Source organism: Gymnoscopelus braueri (assembly GCF_963280865.1).
Source record: "Gymnoscopelus braueri genome assembly, chromosome: 20".
Classification (NCBI taxonomy): domain Eukaryota; kingdom Metazoa; phylum Chordata; class Actinopteri; order Myctophiformes; family Myctophidae; genus Gymnoscopelus; species Gymnoscopelus braueri.
The window spans coordinates 42545729-42565058 of NC_137622.1; the positions used below are offsets into that span (position 1 = coordinate 42545729).

Consider the following 19330-nt stretch of genomic DNA (forward strand, 5'->3'; position numbering starts at 1 on the left):
CTTATGGGGGTCCCTGGCATATCTTTTGAAATGGGGGTCCGCGGGCTATTAAGTGTCAATTTGGGGGTCCTTGACATGAAAAAGTTTGAGAACCACTGTCCTAGGGTATGGGCACTGATGACGCAGAGGAGAGAACGCGCCCCCAGCGCCCACAGCGTCCCATTGAACCCAGGACCTTCTAGCTGTGAGGTGACAGCGCCACCGACTGCGCCATAAAACCTTGTGTTTAATATTCGGTAAGTTCCAGTCATACAGCTCTATTGGAGTCTGTGTCAGTCATGTGACCTCCTCTGCCGCCTCAGCAGAAAAAAAACTACCTGACAGCATTCTTTTTTTTTTTTCATAAAAGACAGTTCCTCTTCCTCTTTCCTCAGAACAGAAAAAAACACATATTTTATCATTGGTCAGAATCTTGTGTTGCGAGGTAAACATTGGTTGATACACAGAGAGGAGGTATAATGATTTTATCATGTGATTATCTTGGTCTCTCTGTAGGTTGTGTCTTACGGGGCGTTTGGCTCCATGTTGAATCTATCAGTCGATGTGAAGCTTCTCAGAGTCACTTCTCTCTACCTCGACCTCTGATCTCTGACCTCCTCTCCTCTCCATCCTCCAAACATCTGACCAGACCACATGGAGACTGTGTTTGTCCTACTGATGATGGTGACCGTTGGACTGTCTCATGGTGAGAAGCTGCTTTATTCACTATTTAACACATTGTTCATATTCACTCTTATATCTACTAATCATATTCATATTCACTATTATATCTGTTATAATAATTATATTATCATTGGTCAGAATCTTGTGTTGCAATGTGATTAGTGGTGTAAAGTAACTAAGTACATTTACTCAAGTACTGTACTTAAGTAAAATGTTGAGGTATTTTTACTTTACTGGAGTATTTCCAATTTTCTGTACTTTTACTTCTACTCCACTACATCTCAGAGGCAAATATTATACTTTTATTCCACTACAATTATTCGAAAACTTTATTTACTATTTACTTTTTAGATTTTGATTATTATTACAAAACATACATTAACCAGTAATAGCCACTATATACATTTCGGCCATTTGAAAATAGCAGATCTACAAGCTCACAATGCGTCGCAACGCGACGCATTGTGAGCTTGTAGATCTGCTATTTTCAAAACATTTTTATATATTTTATGCATTTGAAAACATTCTGCATAATGAGTACTTTCTATTTTTGGAACTTTAAGTATATTTTGATACCAATACTTTTGTACTTTTACTTAAGACAATCTTGGCTTTTACTTGGAACAGAGTATTTCTACATTGCAGTATTGATACTTTTACTCATGATGATGATTTATCTAGGTTTCTCTGTAGATTGTGTCTTATGGAGCGTTTGGCCTCTCTATGGTCTCTCTACTCACTCGGCTACAGAGACCGTCTGATTTATTGCACTTGAGTTTGAGTTATTTTGCATCCATGTTTATGAATATGTGAAGCAGGTGGTGAGGGTCTTGGTGGAGGTAGAGTTTTGAGTGGTAAAGTACAGAGGATGAAGAGAGGGGGACCTAGCACAGAGCCCTTGGGGGACACCGCTGGTAACTAGGGCTGTAGTTATTGATGGAGATTTGAATCGCTGTCTGTCGTACAGTGGTACAGTATGACCCATTAAGACCGGGAACGCATACTGTGTCATTTTGATGTTTAGCTACAGTATAACCATTATTTTATACTTTGGGCTATTCAAAAAATTGCAGATCTACAAGCTCATAGCACGGCACCCAGTGCCTCGCTACGAGCTTGTAGATATGCTTTTTTTTTTTTAATCTTTAACATTTGTGCAAATCTTATACATCTTATAATATATATATACTTTCTTAAAGCAAACATTTGTAACTCAAAACTTTGCTTCGGGGGATTCTACGAATGTCTTCTAAATCTTAACAGTTTTCTGGAAAACGTATGTTGCTATAATATCAGTGGTTCTCAAACTTTTTTCATGTCAAGGACCCCAAAATTAAATGTATTTGGCCGGAGACCCCCCATCTCAAAATATTTTGTTGCAGTGACCCCCCGAGAAGCAAAGATTGTTCGCTTTAAAATATATAAAAGATTTGCACACATTTTCACGATTTAAAAAAAATAGCAGATCTACAAGCTCATAGCACTCGGCACTCTGTGCCACGCTATGAGCTTGTAGATCTGCTATTTTTGAATAGCCAAAGAAATCTAAAAGTGACACGGATGCGTTCCCGGTCTTAAAGGGTTAAAGCAGGGGAGGGGAATCACACAGACCTGCTTGTCTGTGGAAGCTGGTCTATAAAAGATCCATACATTTTATTTTAGGTGATGAATGTGCCATACAGCTGTTCAATCTGGATTACATCCACATGTACTTTAAGTATATTTTGATACCAATACTTTTTTACTTTTACTTTAAATGCTTTAATTCTGGACTTTCACTTGCAACATAGTATTTCTACATTACAGTATTGATACTTTTACTTAAGTAAAACATGTGAGTACTTTTTCCACCACAGCACATCACAGGTTTACAGAAGTAAAATAGTGGGTGAAATTCGTTTTCGTGCATGGTTCCCATCGTATCGTAATTTTTTCCATAGAGAAAAAGAGAGGGAAGAAGAAGGGGGGGGGGGGGGGGTCAAGGGGAAAAGGAGATCAAACTAATTATCTACATATTTACACATGGTACCTGAGATAAGATATAAAGGTGCGTGAGCATAGCAGCAGATGTATACTGTGCATGATATACGGACATTAGTTAAGCTGCTAGAAAAAACACACAAAAAAAGACAAAAGTCAGTGCATTGTACATGGGATTAAGGTGCAAAATGTCAGTGCGTGGTGACCGCATAATCCACATAAAGTAGACTGACACTGGGATAATCCACAAGTAGGTCCATGAGGAAGAGCAAAGAAAAAAAGTCAAGTCACTTGTCCCTGGTATAATCTAAAATCAAAATTTTCAATATTCTGTGGGTCCTATAAAGTTATAAATCTGTTTCAGTAAATTGCTTGACAGCACCCCCCCCCCCCCCTTTTCTGCAGAAAAATAGTTATTGACAGCGTTTTTTCTTCATAAAAGGCGGTTACACTTCCTCTTTCCTCTTTCCTCTTTCCTTCCTCTTTCCTCTTTTAGGTTGGTTTCTCTGTAGGAGCGTTTGGCACCATATTGAACAGATGTCAGTCAGAAACTCATCAAGATGAAAACCATTTGCTATAATGGCATTTTTGTAATGATATTGCATTATATTTATTATATTATATGTGTATACACAAATTTGATTCTGAGACCACAAACCACAGACCAAAGCAGAGCCTAAAGAAGACACAGTAATGACATACTGTATGAACCTAAACATATAGTCATAAAATAAAAGAACAGGATAACAATACATATGAACCTGCATTGAATGGAAATTCCAAAGAAACAATTTGATAACTGGAATAGAATGATCTCCAGGTTCATTTGGAGAGGTCAGAAACCTAGAATACGTTTCAAAACTTTACAACTACCAAAAGATAAGGGAGGCATGTCTCTCCCTTGCCTGGAAGATTATTATAAAGCAGCACAATTAAGATACTTAGTTTGTTGGTGCAACAATGAATATGATGCTAAATGGAAGGACATAGAACTGGACCAACTGAATGTCCCTCTCCAGGCCATACTGGGTGATAAAACACTCATGAAGCAGCACATAAAAGAAATAAGCGACTGGACAAAGGTCCCCCTAAATATTTGGTTTAAAGAATGCAAAGACCAAAAAATAGAAAGAGAGGTACGTTTATTAAAATGGGTGGCATATGATAAAGACTTTCCACCAGCACAGCTGGACTCTAGATTTAAACGATGGAATCGGTACGGTATTACAACATACTGTCTGATTTCATCCAATACAGGCTTGGAGAGCTTCCAATACCTCATTGATAACCATAATCTAGAGAAACAGGATTTCTACAGGTACTTGCAGTTAAGGCATCATTTTGACAAAAACATAATGGTAGAGAAAAACGAAACAGACCTCATTAATATTTTCATTGATGCCTACAAAGGCAATATCACCAAAAAACTGGTATCGAGAATCTATTCAAGTCTACAGACCGCTAGGAACCACTCCACCCTCTATGTTAAACTTAAATGGGAAGAAGAAGCAGGCATAACCCTGACAGAGGACGAATGGCTGAATATATGTAATACAACAACCACTACCACTAGTTCTGGCCTTTGGAGAGAGTTCTCATGGAAGAACATGATTAGGTTCTTTATTACTCCAAGGAGAAAATACTTACAAAAAGGTACACCAGAGTCAGGGAACTGCTGGAGAGACTGCAATAAGACAATGGCTGACCACTTCCATATATTCTGGGACTGTCCAATAACCCAAAACTATTGGCTAGACATCGTATCAGATATCAACACGATAATGGGTTCTGAACTTGAATGTACTTTTACCAATATTTACCTGAGTAACATACCAACCAAATTTAGCACCGCAGATAAATACCTTCTTAAAATACTGCTGGTAGCCGGCAAAAAGGCTATAACCAGGAAATGGCTGGACAAAAATTCACCAACAAAGGGGGAGTGGATAGCCATTGTGCAGAACATATACGAAATGGAGAAACTAACATATTCTGTAAGACTCTGTATGGATACATTTTGTAAATACTGGTTAAAATGGATATTACATATGAAAATGATTGTGTGAAAGACCATTGAAAATGTGGGGGTTTATATATCTGTATATACGTACAAGTACGTGAATCTGTGATATGTGTGGAGGTACACTGCTTGAATTATTACTATTACTTTATTTCTTTTATGTTACATACTTTTTTTTTTTTTTTTTTTCCTGTACGTTCTACTTCTTGTTTTTTGTATTATTTATTTATTTTTTATTTTTTTTCTAAACATGTATGCTTATATATTTTCTTTCCTACATAATTCCTTTCTGCAATACTTGGAAACCTGCTCCAAAACTCAGGAATGTATCACTGGAATAGCGACACAATAGCGAAAATTCATGGACTTTAACAACAAAGACAATCAGACTGAGACCTCTCAACAAGAGAACTGAAGTTACCTTAGGTTTTCTCTCCTCTGGACTGAATAGCCCGCAACATGAGTGTTAAAATATAACGAAAATGTACTCATCTAATGTAATGTGATGCCCAAAATGACCTACCTGTTCTAAAGAAGAAAAAAGAATAAAAACAAAGTTAAAAAAAAAAAAAAAGAACCTGCATTGAATGAATGCTGACATAGTGAAGTGATGAAAGTGCTACTACAGGAGGAGGCTGAGAGAAGTTGAGCAAGACGGAGTGAATGTGGGTATGCTTACATCGTCAGAGTGGATTGAACCATTAGCATCGTGGTCGTACGCGATTGGAGGGTGTATGAGCGTGATCATGTGTGATTGGAGGGTGTGAGCGTGATCATGTGTGATTGGAGGGTGTGAGCGTGATCATGTGTGATTGGAGGGTCTATGAGCGTGATCATGTCTGATTGGATGGTGTATGATTGTGGGACTGCTGGCTTCAGCAGCATGCTGAATGGATCAGTTGATTCTGAACAGTGAGGAGACATATGGACACTGTGTTTGTCTTACTGGTGACAATAGTGGGTCTGTCTCATGGTGAGAAGCTGCTTCACTATTTAACACATTATTCATTTTCACTATTATACTAATCATATTCACTATTATATCTACTAATCATATTCATATTCACTATTATACTAATCATATTCACTATTATATCTACTAATCATATTCATATTCACTATTATATCTACTAATCATATCAAATGGCCGGGGTCAACTCCTTAAAGGAGTAGTTCACGCAATAAATGTTTTATGTTCTATCAATTACACACCCCATGAAGCCTTGAATTCATTTTTTTTGTTTTTGCCGCATTCCTAAGTCAATAATGTGATGACCAGGTCATTGGTCAGTACAGAGACTATACGCCAGTCATCAAATTATTGGCTTAGGAATGCTACAAAAACAAAAGAATCTCCTTGAATTCAAGGCTTCATGGGGTGTGTAATTGATAGAAAATGTGTAATTCTTTGGGTGAACTATGCCTTTAAGCTGACTCGTCTCTGTCCCAACTGGATCAGCTGTTGTCTGTTATTAACTGATCCTTCTTGTGCATTAAACTGAAGCTTTAATTTTGATTGGATGTGTTTGTGTTTGTGTTTGTGTTTGTGTTTGTGTTTGTGTAGATCCTCTGGTGCTGCAGCCTGCCAGAGTGGTGGTGAGATACGGAGACTCCGTTTCTGTCAACTGCAGTACACCTTCCTCTGACCACGAAGGGATGGGTTGGGAGGCCTCGGTTGGGGGCACAGATTTGATGGAGAATGTCACTTATGTCACTTGGACGGTGGACAGCTTGACAACCTGGACAATAGATCCCTTCTGCTACATTAATATTGGTACAGAACAACCTTCAAAGGAGCTACCTGTCACTTTGTATAGTAAGTACCATTCAGTGGTGGAAAAAAGGACTAAAATGTTTTACTAAAAGTATCAATACTGCAATATAGAAATACTCTGTTACAAGTAAAAGTCCGGAACTCAAAAGTAAAAAAAAAAATATTGGTATAAAATGTATTTAAAGTACCAAAAGAAGAAAGTACTCATTATGCAGAATGTCCCAATTCAAAAAATTCATATGTATAAATATCTTTTGAACTTTTCATCGAGACACATTGTGAGCTTGTAGATCTGCTATTTTCAAATGGCCGAAATGTATATAGGGCTGAAGTGGTTAATGTATGTTTTGAAATAATAATCAAGATCTACAAAGTAACTAGTAACTAAAGTTTTCAAATAATTGTTGTGGAGTAAAAGTACTATATTTGCCTCTGAGATGTAATGGGGTAGAGGTAAAAGTACGGAAAACTGGCAATACTCCAGTGAAGTAAAAATACCTCAAAATTGTAGTACAGTACTTGAGTAAATGCACTTAGTTACTTTACACCACTGATAGTAAGTACCATTATAGCATAGCGTCTCTATTGGGTGGAAAACTATTATTTCCAAAACGAGTTCTTTTCAGGATTCAAATTCAAAAACAGAAAAAGAGCATATGATGCTTTTATGTGACGCTGTAGAATGATCAATAGGGCATTCATTTACGAAAAAACACAACACGAGACTCATCTATTATAGTTTATCTGTACTTCAGATGTACAATAAGCATATGGTAGGGCTGGCTCAGATATGTGAACATACATCTATAGGTACATACAGTATATATGTGATAATTAACCACTTAAACCCTATTATGTACTTCATTGATCAGAGTCCCCCAGGGCCAGGGGTCTATATTGTCCTTCCTTGTCTTTTTCTTTTTTGAGCGGTGCAACCGCTCCTATTAGAGGGTTTAGGACCCATCCATGGTGAAAGTGTTTCTTTCCGTCGTGAAAATTTGTCTTTTGCTGTGACGCCATGCTGTGGAAAACACACCCATAGGCTAAGCTCTGCAGGACGTGCTGTGATTGGCTAGCGAGACACATGATGAAATTAACTTCAAACTTCGCAGACACTTTGTGATTGGCTAGCGAGACGCATGATGAAATTAACTTCAAACTTCGCAGACACGCTGTGATTGGCTAGCGAGACGCATGATGAAATTAATAATAATGTAAAAAATGTAAGCACGTCACTTCGCAGGACGTGCTGTGATTGGCTACCGAGATGCATGATGAAATTAACTTCAAACTTCGCAGACACGCTGTGATTGGCTAGCGAGACGCATGATGAAATTAATAATAATGTAAAAAATGTAAGCACGTCACTTCGCAGGACGTGCTGTGATTGGCTACCGAGATGCATGATGAAATTAACTTGAACTTCGCAGACATGCTGTGATTGGCTAGCGAGACGCATGATGAAATTAATAATAATGTAAAAAATGTAAGCACGTCACTTCGCAGGACGTGCTGTGATTGGCTACCGAGATGCATGATGAAATTAATAACTCATAAATAGCACCGCTCACTTCACACTGGATGTGATTTTTTTAACCTCTAGCTGAAAATAGCCAATTTACAAGTTCACATCGCATCACAACTGAACACATTGTGAGCCTGTAGATCAGCTATGTTTTGCCCCAGAAAGGGGACACTTGGGGTTCAGGTGATTTCATTTTAGATTGGATTTATTTGAATTAATTGTGTGTTTTGTTGTTTGTCTTGTCTTCTGTCTATAGAGACTCCAGACACTGTGAAAATCTCTCAGGTGAATGGAACAGGGCCAATGTTTGAAGGCACAGAGTATCAGCTACAGTGTAAAATCATCCGGGTTGCTCCACTGCAGAACCTCACTGTGAAGTGGTACCGCCAAAATAAAATCCTTCCAGTACTTCCCAGTGTGTTTGATGCAGCTGATGGTCTCCCTAAGGATGCAATTCACACGATCAGCATCATTCCTAGTAGAACTGACCATTTGGCACAGTACCAATGTGCGGCCCAGCTCGACTTGGGACCGGATGGACCACAGCCCCCTCCTACTAAGACTTCATTACCTTTGACTGTTTATGTGTTCTGTAGGTTCTCTCCATTTACCTGTAATCATCCAATGTTTACAGACTCAGCACTATCAGAATGATTAATTATTTAGAAATAATGATGGTGACATGAAATGCTGTTACTTGGTTTGTTTGTAGATAAGCCTGTGATCCAAGACTGTCCAAGTCATTCCAGTGGTGTTGAACACAAGTTCACTCTCAGTACGTTGCCCTGCCTTGTTGATGGATTCCCAGCTGCCACCGTCCACTGGTATCATGGTGGGAGAGAGGTCGATGCGGCTACGCCCCTCACCAGGATGCAGTCAGGGACATTTATATTGGAAGCCCAGAATGCCTTGGGCCAGACCAATACGTCTATTGACATCACCATAGAATGTATGTATCACAACATTTATCACATTTATAATAATAATCATCATCATAATAATAATCATAATGTAGTCCCCTTGTGAGTATTTTTTACAGTACGTTTGTATAAAGGTGAAATTTGTCCACTGCATTTACAATTCCTAACTATTGGGAGCAAGTGGATTCCTAGAGCTCGAGGAGCAGTTAGGGATTACACTATGCAACTTTCCTCTTCTACCCCGGATTTGAACCCCGTTTCCTGCGCAAGTGCTGACATTTTTACCATTGAGCTAATAGAGCCTGCCTGCTTGCTCAAACATATGTTTTGAAGAAAACTGAAAATCTAGTCTGGCACAAATGGCCGGGGTCAACTCCTTAAAGGAGTAGTTCACCCAAGAAATGTTTTATTTTCTGAACCCCATGAAGCCTTGAATTCAATTGTTTTGTTTTTACCACATTCCTAAGTCAATAATGTGATGGCCGGGTCATTGGTCAGTACAGAGACTATACGCCAGTCATCAAATTATTGGCTTAGGAATGCTACAAAAACTAAATAATCTCCTTGAATTCAAGGCTTCATGGGGTGTGTAATTGATAGAAAATGTGTAATTCTTTGGGTGAACTATTCCTTTAAGCTGACTCGTCTCTGTCCCAACTGGATCAGCTGTTGTCTGTTATTAGCTTATCCTTCTTGTGCATTAAACTGAAGCTTTAATTTTGATTGGATGTGTTTGTGTTTGTGTAGATCCTCTGGTGCTGCAGCCTGCCAGAGTGGTGGTGAGATACGGAGACTCCGTTTCTGTCAACTGCAGTACACCTTCCTCTGACCACGATGGGATGGGTTGGGAGGCCTCGGTTGGGGGCACAGATTTGATGGAGAATGTCACTTATGTCACTTGGACGGTGGACAGCTTGACAACCTGGACAATAGATCCCTTCTGCTACATTAATATTGGTACAGAACAACCTTCAAAGGAGCTACCTGTCACTTTGTATAGTAAGTACCATTCAGTGGTGGAAAAAAGTACTAAATGTAAAAGTATCAATACTGCAATGTAGAAATACTCTGTTACAAGTAAAAGTCCGGAACTCAAAAGTAAAAAAATGTATTGGTATAAAATGTACTTAAAGTACCAAAAGTAGAAAGTACTCATTATGCAGGATGTCCCATTTCACAAGTTCAAATGTATATATATCTTTTGAAAATAGCAGATCTACAAGCTCACAATGCGTCGCATCTTGACACATTGTGAGCTTGTAGATCTGTTATTTTCAAATGGCCGAAATGTATATAGGGTTGAAGTGGTTAATGTATGTTTTGAAATAATAATCAAAATCTACAAAGTAACTAGTAACTAAAGTTTTCAAATAATTGTAGTAGAGTACAATATTTGCCTCTGAGATGTAATGGGGTAGAAGTAAAAGTACGGAAAACTGGCAATACTCCAGTGAAGTAAAAATACCTCAAAATTGTAGTACAGTACTTGAGTAAATGCACTTAGTTACTTTACACCACTGATAGTAAGTACCATTATAGCATAGCGTCTCTATTGGGTGGAAAACTATTATTTCCAAAACGAGTTCTTTTCAGGATTCAAATTCAAAAACAGAAAAAGAGCGTATGATGCTTTTATGTGACGCTGTAGAATGATCTAGTAGGACATTCATTTACGAAAAAACACAACACGAGACTCATCTATTATAGTGTATCTGTACTTCAGATGTACAATAAGCATATGGTAGGGCTGGCTCAGATATGTGAACATACGGTGATAATTAACCTTTTAAACCCTATATGTACGTCATTGATCAGAGTCCCCCAGGGCCAGGGTTCTATTATTGTCCTTCCTTGTCTTTTTCTTTTTTTTAACCTCTAACTGAAAATAGCCAATTTACAAGTTCACATCGCATCACAACTGAACACATTGTGAGCCTGTAGATCAGCTATGTTTTGCCCCAGAAAGGGGACACTTGGGGTTCAGGTGATTTCATTTTAGATTGGATTTATTTTAATTAATTGTGTGTTTTGTTGTTTGTTTTGTCTTCTGTCTATAGAGACTCCAGACACTGTGAAAGTCTCTCAGGTGAATGGAACAGGGCCAATGTTTGAAGAAGGCACAGAGTATCAGCTACAGTGTAAAATCATCCAGGTTGCTCCACTGCAGAACCTCACTGTGAAGTGGTACCGCCAAAATAAACCCTTCCCAGTGCCTCCCAGTGTGTTTGATGCAGTTGATGGTCTCCCTAAGGATGCAATTCACACCATCAGCATCATTCCTAGTAGAACTGACCATGGAGCACAGTACCAATGTGCGGCCCAGCTCGACTTGGGACCGGATGGACCACAGCCCCCTCCTACTAAGACTTCATCACCTTTGACTGTTCTTGTGTTCTGTAGGTTCTCCATTTACTTGTAATCACCCAATGTTTACACAGACTCAGCACTATCAGAATGATTAATTATTTAGAAATAATAATGAATGATGGTGACATGAAATGCTGTTACTTGGTTTGTTTGTAGATAGGCCTGTGATCCAAGACTGTCCAAGTCATTCCAGTGGTGTTGAACACGAGTTCACTCTCAGTACGTTGACCTGCCTTGTTGATGGATTCCCACCTCCCACCGTCCACTGGTATCATGGTGGGAGAGAGGTCGATGCGGCTACGCCCCTCACCAGGATGCAGTCAGGGACATTTATATTGGAAGCCCAGAATGACGTGGGCCAGACCAGTATGTCCATTGACATCACCTTAGAATGTATGTATCACAACATTTATCATATTTATAATAACTAGACCATACCCGGTGAAGTGCGCAGGCAAAAGTAGTTGCAAACGTGGGGTTATTGCACGTCCTACATATATACATATACATACATATATACATACATACATACATACACACACACACACACACACACACACACACACACACACACACACACACACACACACACACACACACACACTCTATATATATATATATATATATATATATATATATATATATATATTCTGTCATTCATTGTACTTATATTATAATGAATTGATTACTACAGCAAAAATAATTATACAACACTGTTATTACAACTTGTACAACTATTATTTCAACTTAACAACAACAATATAATTATGTGCATGCATGCAGATATGCACTTAGAGGGTGCACGTTCAACAGTGGAGAATGCATGGGCGTCCTTAACAAATAAACGCTCTCCACCATTCGTTGCGATCCGGGGCGACCGTGTTTAGGGGCGAGACAATTAGGCGCAGATTGCTCACCCCAGACCGTTCGGTGCGAGCCGGGGCGACCGTGTTTAGGGGCGAGATAGTGAACGCGCGCAACCCGTTGCGAGCGCTCACACACACACACACACACACACACACACACATGCGGTACATTCTCATGCGACCAGACACAGACACAGACACACACACACACACACACACACACACACACACACACACACACACACACACACACACACACACACACACACACACACACACACACACAACGGTACATCCCGGCCAGAGCTGTCCCCCATCGCGAACACACATACGCGGCCGTCGCGCGAACACAAATAATGTAGGCCTACATTTTGACACGTGCCTCCCGAACGTGCATGCGCACGTGCGTGTCCGCGCATACACGGCCGCGGAGGCGAGTGTTCGCTCAACAGTGTAAAGCAGTGGGGCTGTAGATGCGAGCATGGCGACATTCTTTGACATAAAAATGCGAATAAACAGCTGAGATTTAGTGATATCGAAAAACGGGCTTCACAGTTCCATGCACATGGTAACACCCCATCCGCACTGCCAGCGAGCGAGCGTTCTGACGGCGACGTCGCGCGAAAAACTGTCCTCATCTGGGGCGATATGGAGCGTCGGCTAGGAGCGTTGCGACGTAGCATTAACCAATCATATTAATGGTGGGGAAAGTACTATATTTTTGGACTTAAGTAAAAGTATCAATACTGCGATGTAGAAATACTCTGTTACAAGCAAAAGTCCGGAATAAAAAATGTACTTGAGTAAAAGTACAAAAGTATTGGTATCAAAATGTAGGTTAAAGTAGGCTACCAAAAGTAGAAAGTAGCTACTCATGGTGCAGAATGTCCCATTTCAAGTTTACAAATGTATACAAATCTTATACTAAATCTATAAACAATAGCAGATCTACAAGCTCACACTTGTAGATCTGCTATTTTCAAATGGCTGAAATGTATATAGGGCTGAAGTGGTTAATGTATGTTTTGTAATGATAATCAAATCTACAAAGTAACTAGTAACTAAAGTTTTCAAATAATTGTATAGTGGAGCAAAAGTAGGCTACAATATTTGCCTCTAAGATGTAGTGGAGTAAAAGTATTGGAAATTGTAAAAACTCAAGTAAAGCACAAATACCTCATAATTGTACTTGAGTAGGCCTACATGTTACTTTCCACCACTGCTATTAAATGAATAAATAATAGGAGCGGACTTGTGGAAAGGACACACACACACACACACACACACACACACACACACACACACACACACACACACACCCTCTCCTTCAGATATTCTTTTCTCCATATGCTGCACATGATAGTCTACGCAAGTAGGCCTACGCATCATGCACAAACACACCACTTAAATTCTTCTTAAACAACCTCTATGGCATATGTTTGCCTGTTTGACTGAAATAAACGTGGCCTAAATGAAGTGAGGGTCTCACTCACTGTATGAAAAGATACATAGTGCACGCATATGATCCACTCAAGTCCCAAATTGAAGAAAAAAAACGGTGCTCACCCCCACGTCCCAAATGTTAACTCTCGCTACGGGGTAGTAGTTTAATGTAATAATCCATATCTTTCAACAAAGAAGTGTTTTAATGCCGTCTGTGGCCGATTCTGTCGGAAGTTACCAATGGGTGGTAGCGATGTGCCCATCTGGTGAAACCCGGAATTACACTCAATGTAAACAGAAAGTAAACGAGGGTGAAAAAATGGTGTTCGGCCACAGACGGCAGCTACATGTTTCCTAATGAAAATGTAAAATTCCTGATGAACTTCTAACTGATCGAAACGTTGACAGCAATACATAAATAGCGGAGCTTTTTCTACCAGTGTGCACTTATTTTTTCCATTTGATGAACTATTGTTTGTCCTGCACCTGCGGGTGCAGGACTTGAGTGGATCATATGCGTGCACTATGTATCTTTTCATACAGTGAGTGAGACCCTCACTTCATTTAGGCCACGTTTATTTCAGTCAAACAGGCAAACATATGCCATAGAGGTTGTTTAAGAAGAATTTAAGTGGTGTGTTTGTGCATGATGCGTAGGCCTACTTGACTATCATGTGCAGCATATGGAGAAAAGAATATCTGAAGGAGAGTGTGTGTGTGTGTGTGTGTGTGTGTGTGTGTGTGTGTGTGTGTGTGTGTGTGTGTGTGTGTGTGTGTGTGTGTGTGTGTGTGTGTGTGTGTGTGTGTGTGTGTGTCCTTTCCACAAGTCCGCTCCTATTATTTATTCATTTAATAGCAGTGGTGGAAAGTAACATGTAGGCCTACTCAAGTACAATTATGAGGTATTTGTGCTTTACTTGAGTTTTTACAATTTCCAATACTTTTACTCCACTACATCTTAGAGGCAAATATTGTAGCCTACTTTTGCTCCACTATACAATTATTTGAAAACTTTAGTTACTAGTTACTTTGTAGATTTGATTATCATTACAAAACATACATTAACCACTTCAGCCCTATATACATTTCAGCCATTTGAAAATAGCAGATCTACAAGTGATGCAAGGCATTGTGAGCTTGTAGATCTGCTATTGTTTATAGATTTAGTATAAGATTTGTATACATTTGTAAACTTGAAATGGGACATTCTGCACCATGAGTAGCTACTTTCTACTTTTGGTAGCCTACTTTAACCTACATTTTGATACCAATACTTTTGTACTTTTACTCAAGTACATTTTTTATTCCGGACTTTTGCTTGTAACAGAGTATTTCTACATCGCAGTATTGATACTTTTACTTAAGTCCAAAAATATAGTACTTTCCCCACCATTAATATGATTGGTTAATGCTACGTCGCAACGCGATAGCCGACGCTCCATATCGCCCCAGATGAGGACAGTTTTTCGCGCGACGTCGCCGTCAGAACGCTCGCTCGCTGGCAGTGCGGATGGGGTGTAATGGTCAATGGCTGTGCGCAATTTGAGAGCAATAGCTCCAGGCACTGAGGAGAACCGGGCAGAACTATTTTTGACATAAAAATGCGAATAAACAGTTGAGATTTAGTGATATCGAAAAACGGGCTTCGCAGTCCGACGCGCATCGTAATGGTGAATGGCTGTGCGCAATTTGAGATCAATAGCTCCAGGCACTGAGGAGAACCGGGTTTTAACATTGTCACATCTATCAAACTAATGTGTTGTGTCTGTCACTGTGTTTTAACTGTGTGTCCTCCAGCTCCAGTGTCTCCTCCTAAGCTGTCCTCTGAGTGTCTGTCCCAAGGACAGATGAGGGTGTCCTGCTCCTGTGAAGGGGACAGTGTCCAGTACAGCTGGACTCTGGATGGACAAACCCTGACGGACGAGCATCTCCTCTGTGGACATCATGACACACAGAACATCACTCTCATCCAGGGTCTGTCTGGACGACTGTCCTGCTCTGTCAGGAACACCTTCAGCAGTGATGCTGTCAGTGAGAACATCTCACCATGTGGAGGTGAGACTGAACATGATTGTAACTGATGCTGATGGCCATGGTATTTTAGTAATCATTCATTTATGCTCCGTCGTGTGCAGTGTTGGGCAATATTACTATGTAATATGTTACTTTTATTACATATTACTGAAATGTTTTCAAAAGGCAGCCAACAAAACCTGAGTAATATGTAATATGTACTATTTTTTCCATAGTAATATGATATAATATTACTGTTTTGGCAGAGTAATACCGTACACTACTCGTTACTGGGTAAAATACTGTAGTAATACTAACATATTAAAAGTAACTTTTTACTACCCAACACTGCATGGCCGTGTGACATTGTTGCGTATGGAAATAGCACATCTGCAAAGCTCACTAGACGTCACCTTGTGAAGCGTTTACATCAGCTATTTATGGAACACAACACCGTACAACAAAGTATAAACCGGGCTTATAGGCCTATACGTCATCGTGAATTCATGCTTTCATTATTATCATTTTGTTCTTGCATCCGTATAATTCGTATATATAAGACGTATATACAGGATATCCATAATGAAGAAGATATATTCAGTGGGGTTGTGATCAGTTGTTGCATAGCAAGAACGTGCACGCCATTTAAAGTAATAGAGCGAAATGGCAAATGAATGGAACATGGCGGTCATGTCCATTGAAGTTCAATGGAGAAGTGGCGCCCTGTTCTATTCGCTTCCTCAAGCTGTATATGAAGTTCATGTTGTATCCATTGTATACAATGGATACAACATGTACTAAAGTACTAAAATGTTTGAAAATAGCAGATCTACAAGCTCACAACGCATCGCGGCGCGTTGTGAGCTTGTAGATCGGCTATTTTCAAATAGCCTAGGTATAAAATAGGGCTAAAGTGGTTAATGTATGTTTTATAATGTAATAATTTATGTCTGCAAAGTAACTAGTAACTAAAGTTTTCAAATATGTGTAGTGGAGTAAAAGTACAATATTTGCCTCTGAGATGTAGTGGAGTAGAAGTAAAAGTACAATATTTGCCTCTGAGATGTAGTGGAGTAGAAGTAAAAGTATAGACAATTGGAAATACTTCAGTAAAGTAAAAGTACCTCAAAATTTTACTTAAGTACAGTACTTGAGTAAATGTACTTTGTTACTTTACACCACTGACGTCATGTTGTATGCATTGTGTTGTGTTGTCATCCAGGACAGAGTGTGTATTTCTACTTCAAAGTGGCTGAAATGTGCGTCCTGCTCATGGTGTGTGTTGGATTCTACATTTACTACAAGATGAAGACCCGCCCTCCTCCACCACAAGACCCGCTTTACTGCAACATGGTTGTCATGGAAACTCAGTAACTTCTAGGCGAGTGTCCCTGTGAAAATAATAGTGTTCAGTTACAAACACCTTGTTACAATTTACAATTTAGGCATTTAGCAGATGCTCTTAATCCAGAGCTATTTACAGTAGGCAAGGTAAACACGAGCTAATTACATCAAAATGCATAGCAACAGTAATCATAGATCATGATCATAGGTAAACCAGGAACTTATCATCAGTCTAAACAGTATAATATAAAAATAATAAATAATATGTACATTGAAACTATACACACTATATGATGCCAGGTCAACAATGACCTGGCATCTGTCTACATAACATGCTACCTAAATTACATTGTAACCTTTGCATAAGCCTGCAAGGTCGTCAAGGCTATAGGGCAAGTGCTATAGACCAACACGGGAACTACAAATTTCACGCCCACTTTTGAGACAGTGCCTCCAGTCGAGGTCCGTTAGAACGATGTACTGCAGCTGCCAATGCATTCCCTATGAGAGGATATGAGAGTTAGCCTACTTTTAAAATGATCCTACATTAACTGGAGACGATATTGATTTAAATAAAAAATATGTTTCCAAATGTATGGAGTGTCTTTGTCAACATATCTTCTTGTTTTCTTAATAGTTGAAGTGTTTCACATTTAATTTGCCACTTTTATGGGTTACCCATAATGTTAACACAGCAGAGGGTAGACTGCAGACAGACACAGTAGTCGCATTTCAGTGACATCACTGTCTTTACGAGCGCCGAGCGTCCACTCTGAAGTGGGGAATTCTCATCCCAATCCCGACAGACTTTGTTCATATTTCTATATTTTGAACATCTCATAGGCTTATATTAATTTTCTACCCACCACAGAGCTCTGACGGTACATGACAAATTAAAACGTGTGGGTTTACCGTTGTTGTATTAACTTGCCTGAATGTAAGTTGGGGAAATAACCCAACTAAATGGAGGAGTGACATATCCCGACATTTTCAACTACTTAGTGAATACTCCAGGTTAGTATTAATATACAAATAGTCTTGCAAGATGCTGTTTGGATAATTGTCCAAAATAAATAGCCTATAAAAATGATACATGAGAGACACAAGCATATCTGGGTATTGAAAACCTCAAGGGATGCGTCTGTGACGTATATACCATTCGACCACTTAAACCTTAGATTTCAGATGCTAGAACTTTTGAGACACTGATGGAGAATATTATAGTATATTGTGGGTTGTATATTGAGATGGCACACATTAAAAAGGACAAATCAAACAAATGGGACACTTTATTAGAACACCAAAAAAAATCGCTACAGCCTATAGTTAACCAGTGAAATTACGGTATTTTACAATGCCTCTCATAGAGATTGCATTGAGAGCTGCAGTTCATCGTTCTGAAGGACCTCGAGTAGCGGCGCTGTGTCAAAAGGGGGCGTGAATTTGTAGGCGCCCCTCTTCCGGCCGTGTGTGTCTATACGTGATAAGGTGGAGTCTGAAGAGGTGAGTCTTCAGATTACAGCAGAAGATTGGTGAGTGAATCTGTAGTTCTAACTGCAATGGGGAGTTCGTTCCACAGTTTGAGTGTTGTCCCCTATGTTTTAGGGAAGGTTCTGACAGCTTACCTGTGTTAGCTGATCTGTTGGATCAGGCTTTGAAGATATGTGGCGTGTCATATTTACCTTTGGTTGCTTTGTAGGCCAACATCAGTGTTTTGTACTCGGTGCGGGCAGTAACTGAGAGCCAATGGAGGGAGCGGAGAAGGGTGGAGACATGTGAAATTTTTGGCTGGTTGAAGACCAAGCGTACTGTGGCGGCATTCTGGATCATTTGGAGGGGCTAAAGTGCACAAATGTTTTAAACTCTATTCTCTTTTACTTTTTTACTTTTACTATTTGTTTTACACATCTCTCTCTCTGTCTCTGTCTCTGTCTCTGTGTCTCTCTCTCTCTCTCTCTCTCTCTCTGTCTCTGTCTCTCTCTCTCTCTCTCTCTCTCTCTCTCTCTGTCGCTGTCTCTCTCTCTCTCTCTCTCTCTCTCTCTCTCTCTCTCTCTCTCTCTCTCTCTCTCTCTCTCTCTCTCTCTCTCTCTCTCTGTGTGACTCTGATGATTAGATAGAGAACTCTTGGAAATCAGAAGTTATTTCTGTCAGATGAAGTTGTTTATGGTTGACGTCTCAGACGCTGACATTTAGCTGTTTCATGCTGTGGCTTTTTAACAGCTGAGTTGACATAAAAACAAGCTTGAGGTTTAATACTAGATCAGCGGAATTATCTGCTGACTTAAAATGTGTGGCTGCTCGAAGTTGAACGGATATTAGCATAAACATATTAGTGTAATTCATTTTAAGCCTGTTTTTATATTCATTGCAGATATCTTACTTAAACATATTTTACTTTGCCAATGAAGACTGTAC

General features: G+C 39.5%; 1 protein-coding gene across 1 annotated transcript; it reads left to right on the forward strand.

The window, feature by feature from the left end:
- The first annotated feature begins 144 nt into the window (after positions 1–144).
- On the forward strand, positions 145–18162 carry LOC308076003 (vascular cell adhesion protein 1-like). The gene is made up of 10 exons (XM_080416054.1): positions 145–236; positions 496–685; positions 6228–6479; positions 8219–8554; positions 8675–8911; positions 9630–9881; positions 10940–11278; positions 11406–11642; positions 15356–15613; positions 16794–18162. Exons 2-10 carry the CDS (start codon positions 634–636, stop codon positions 16943–16945), a joined length of 2115 nt encoding a protein of 704 aa, XP_080272180.1. The 5' UTR covers positions 145–236; positions 496–633; the 3' UTR covers positions 16946–18162.
- Positions 18163–19330: the final 1168 nt, after the last annotated feature.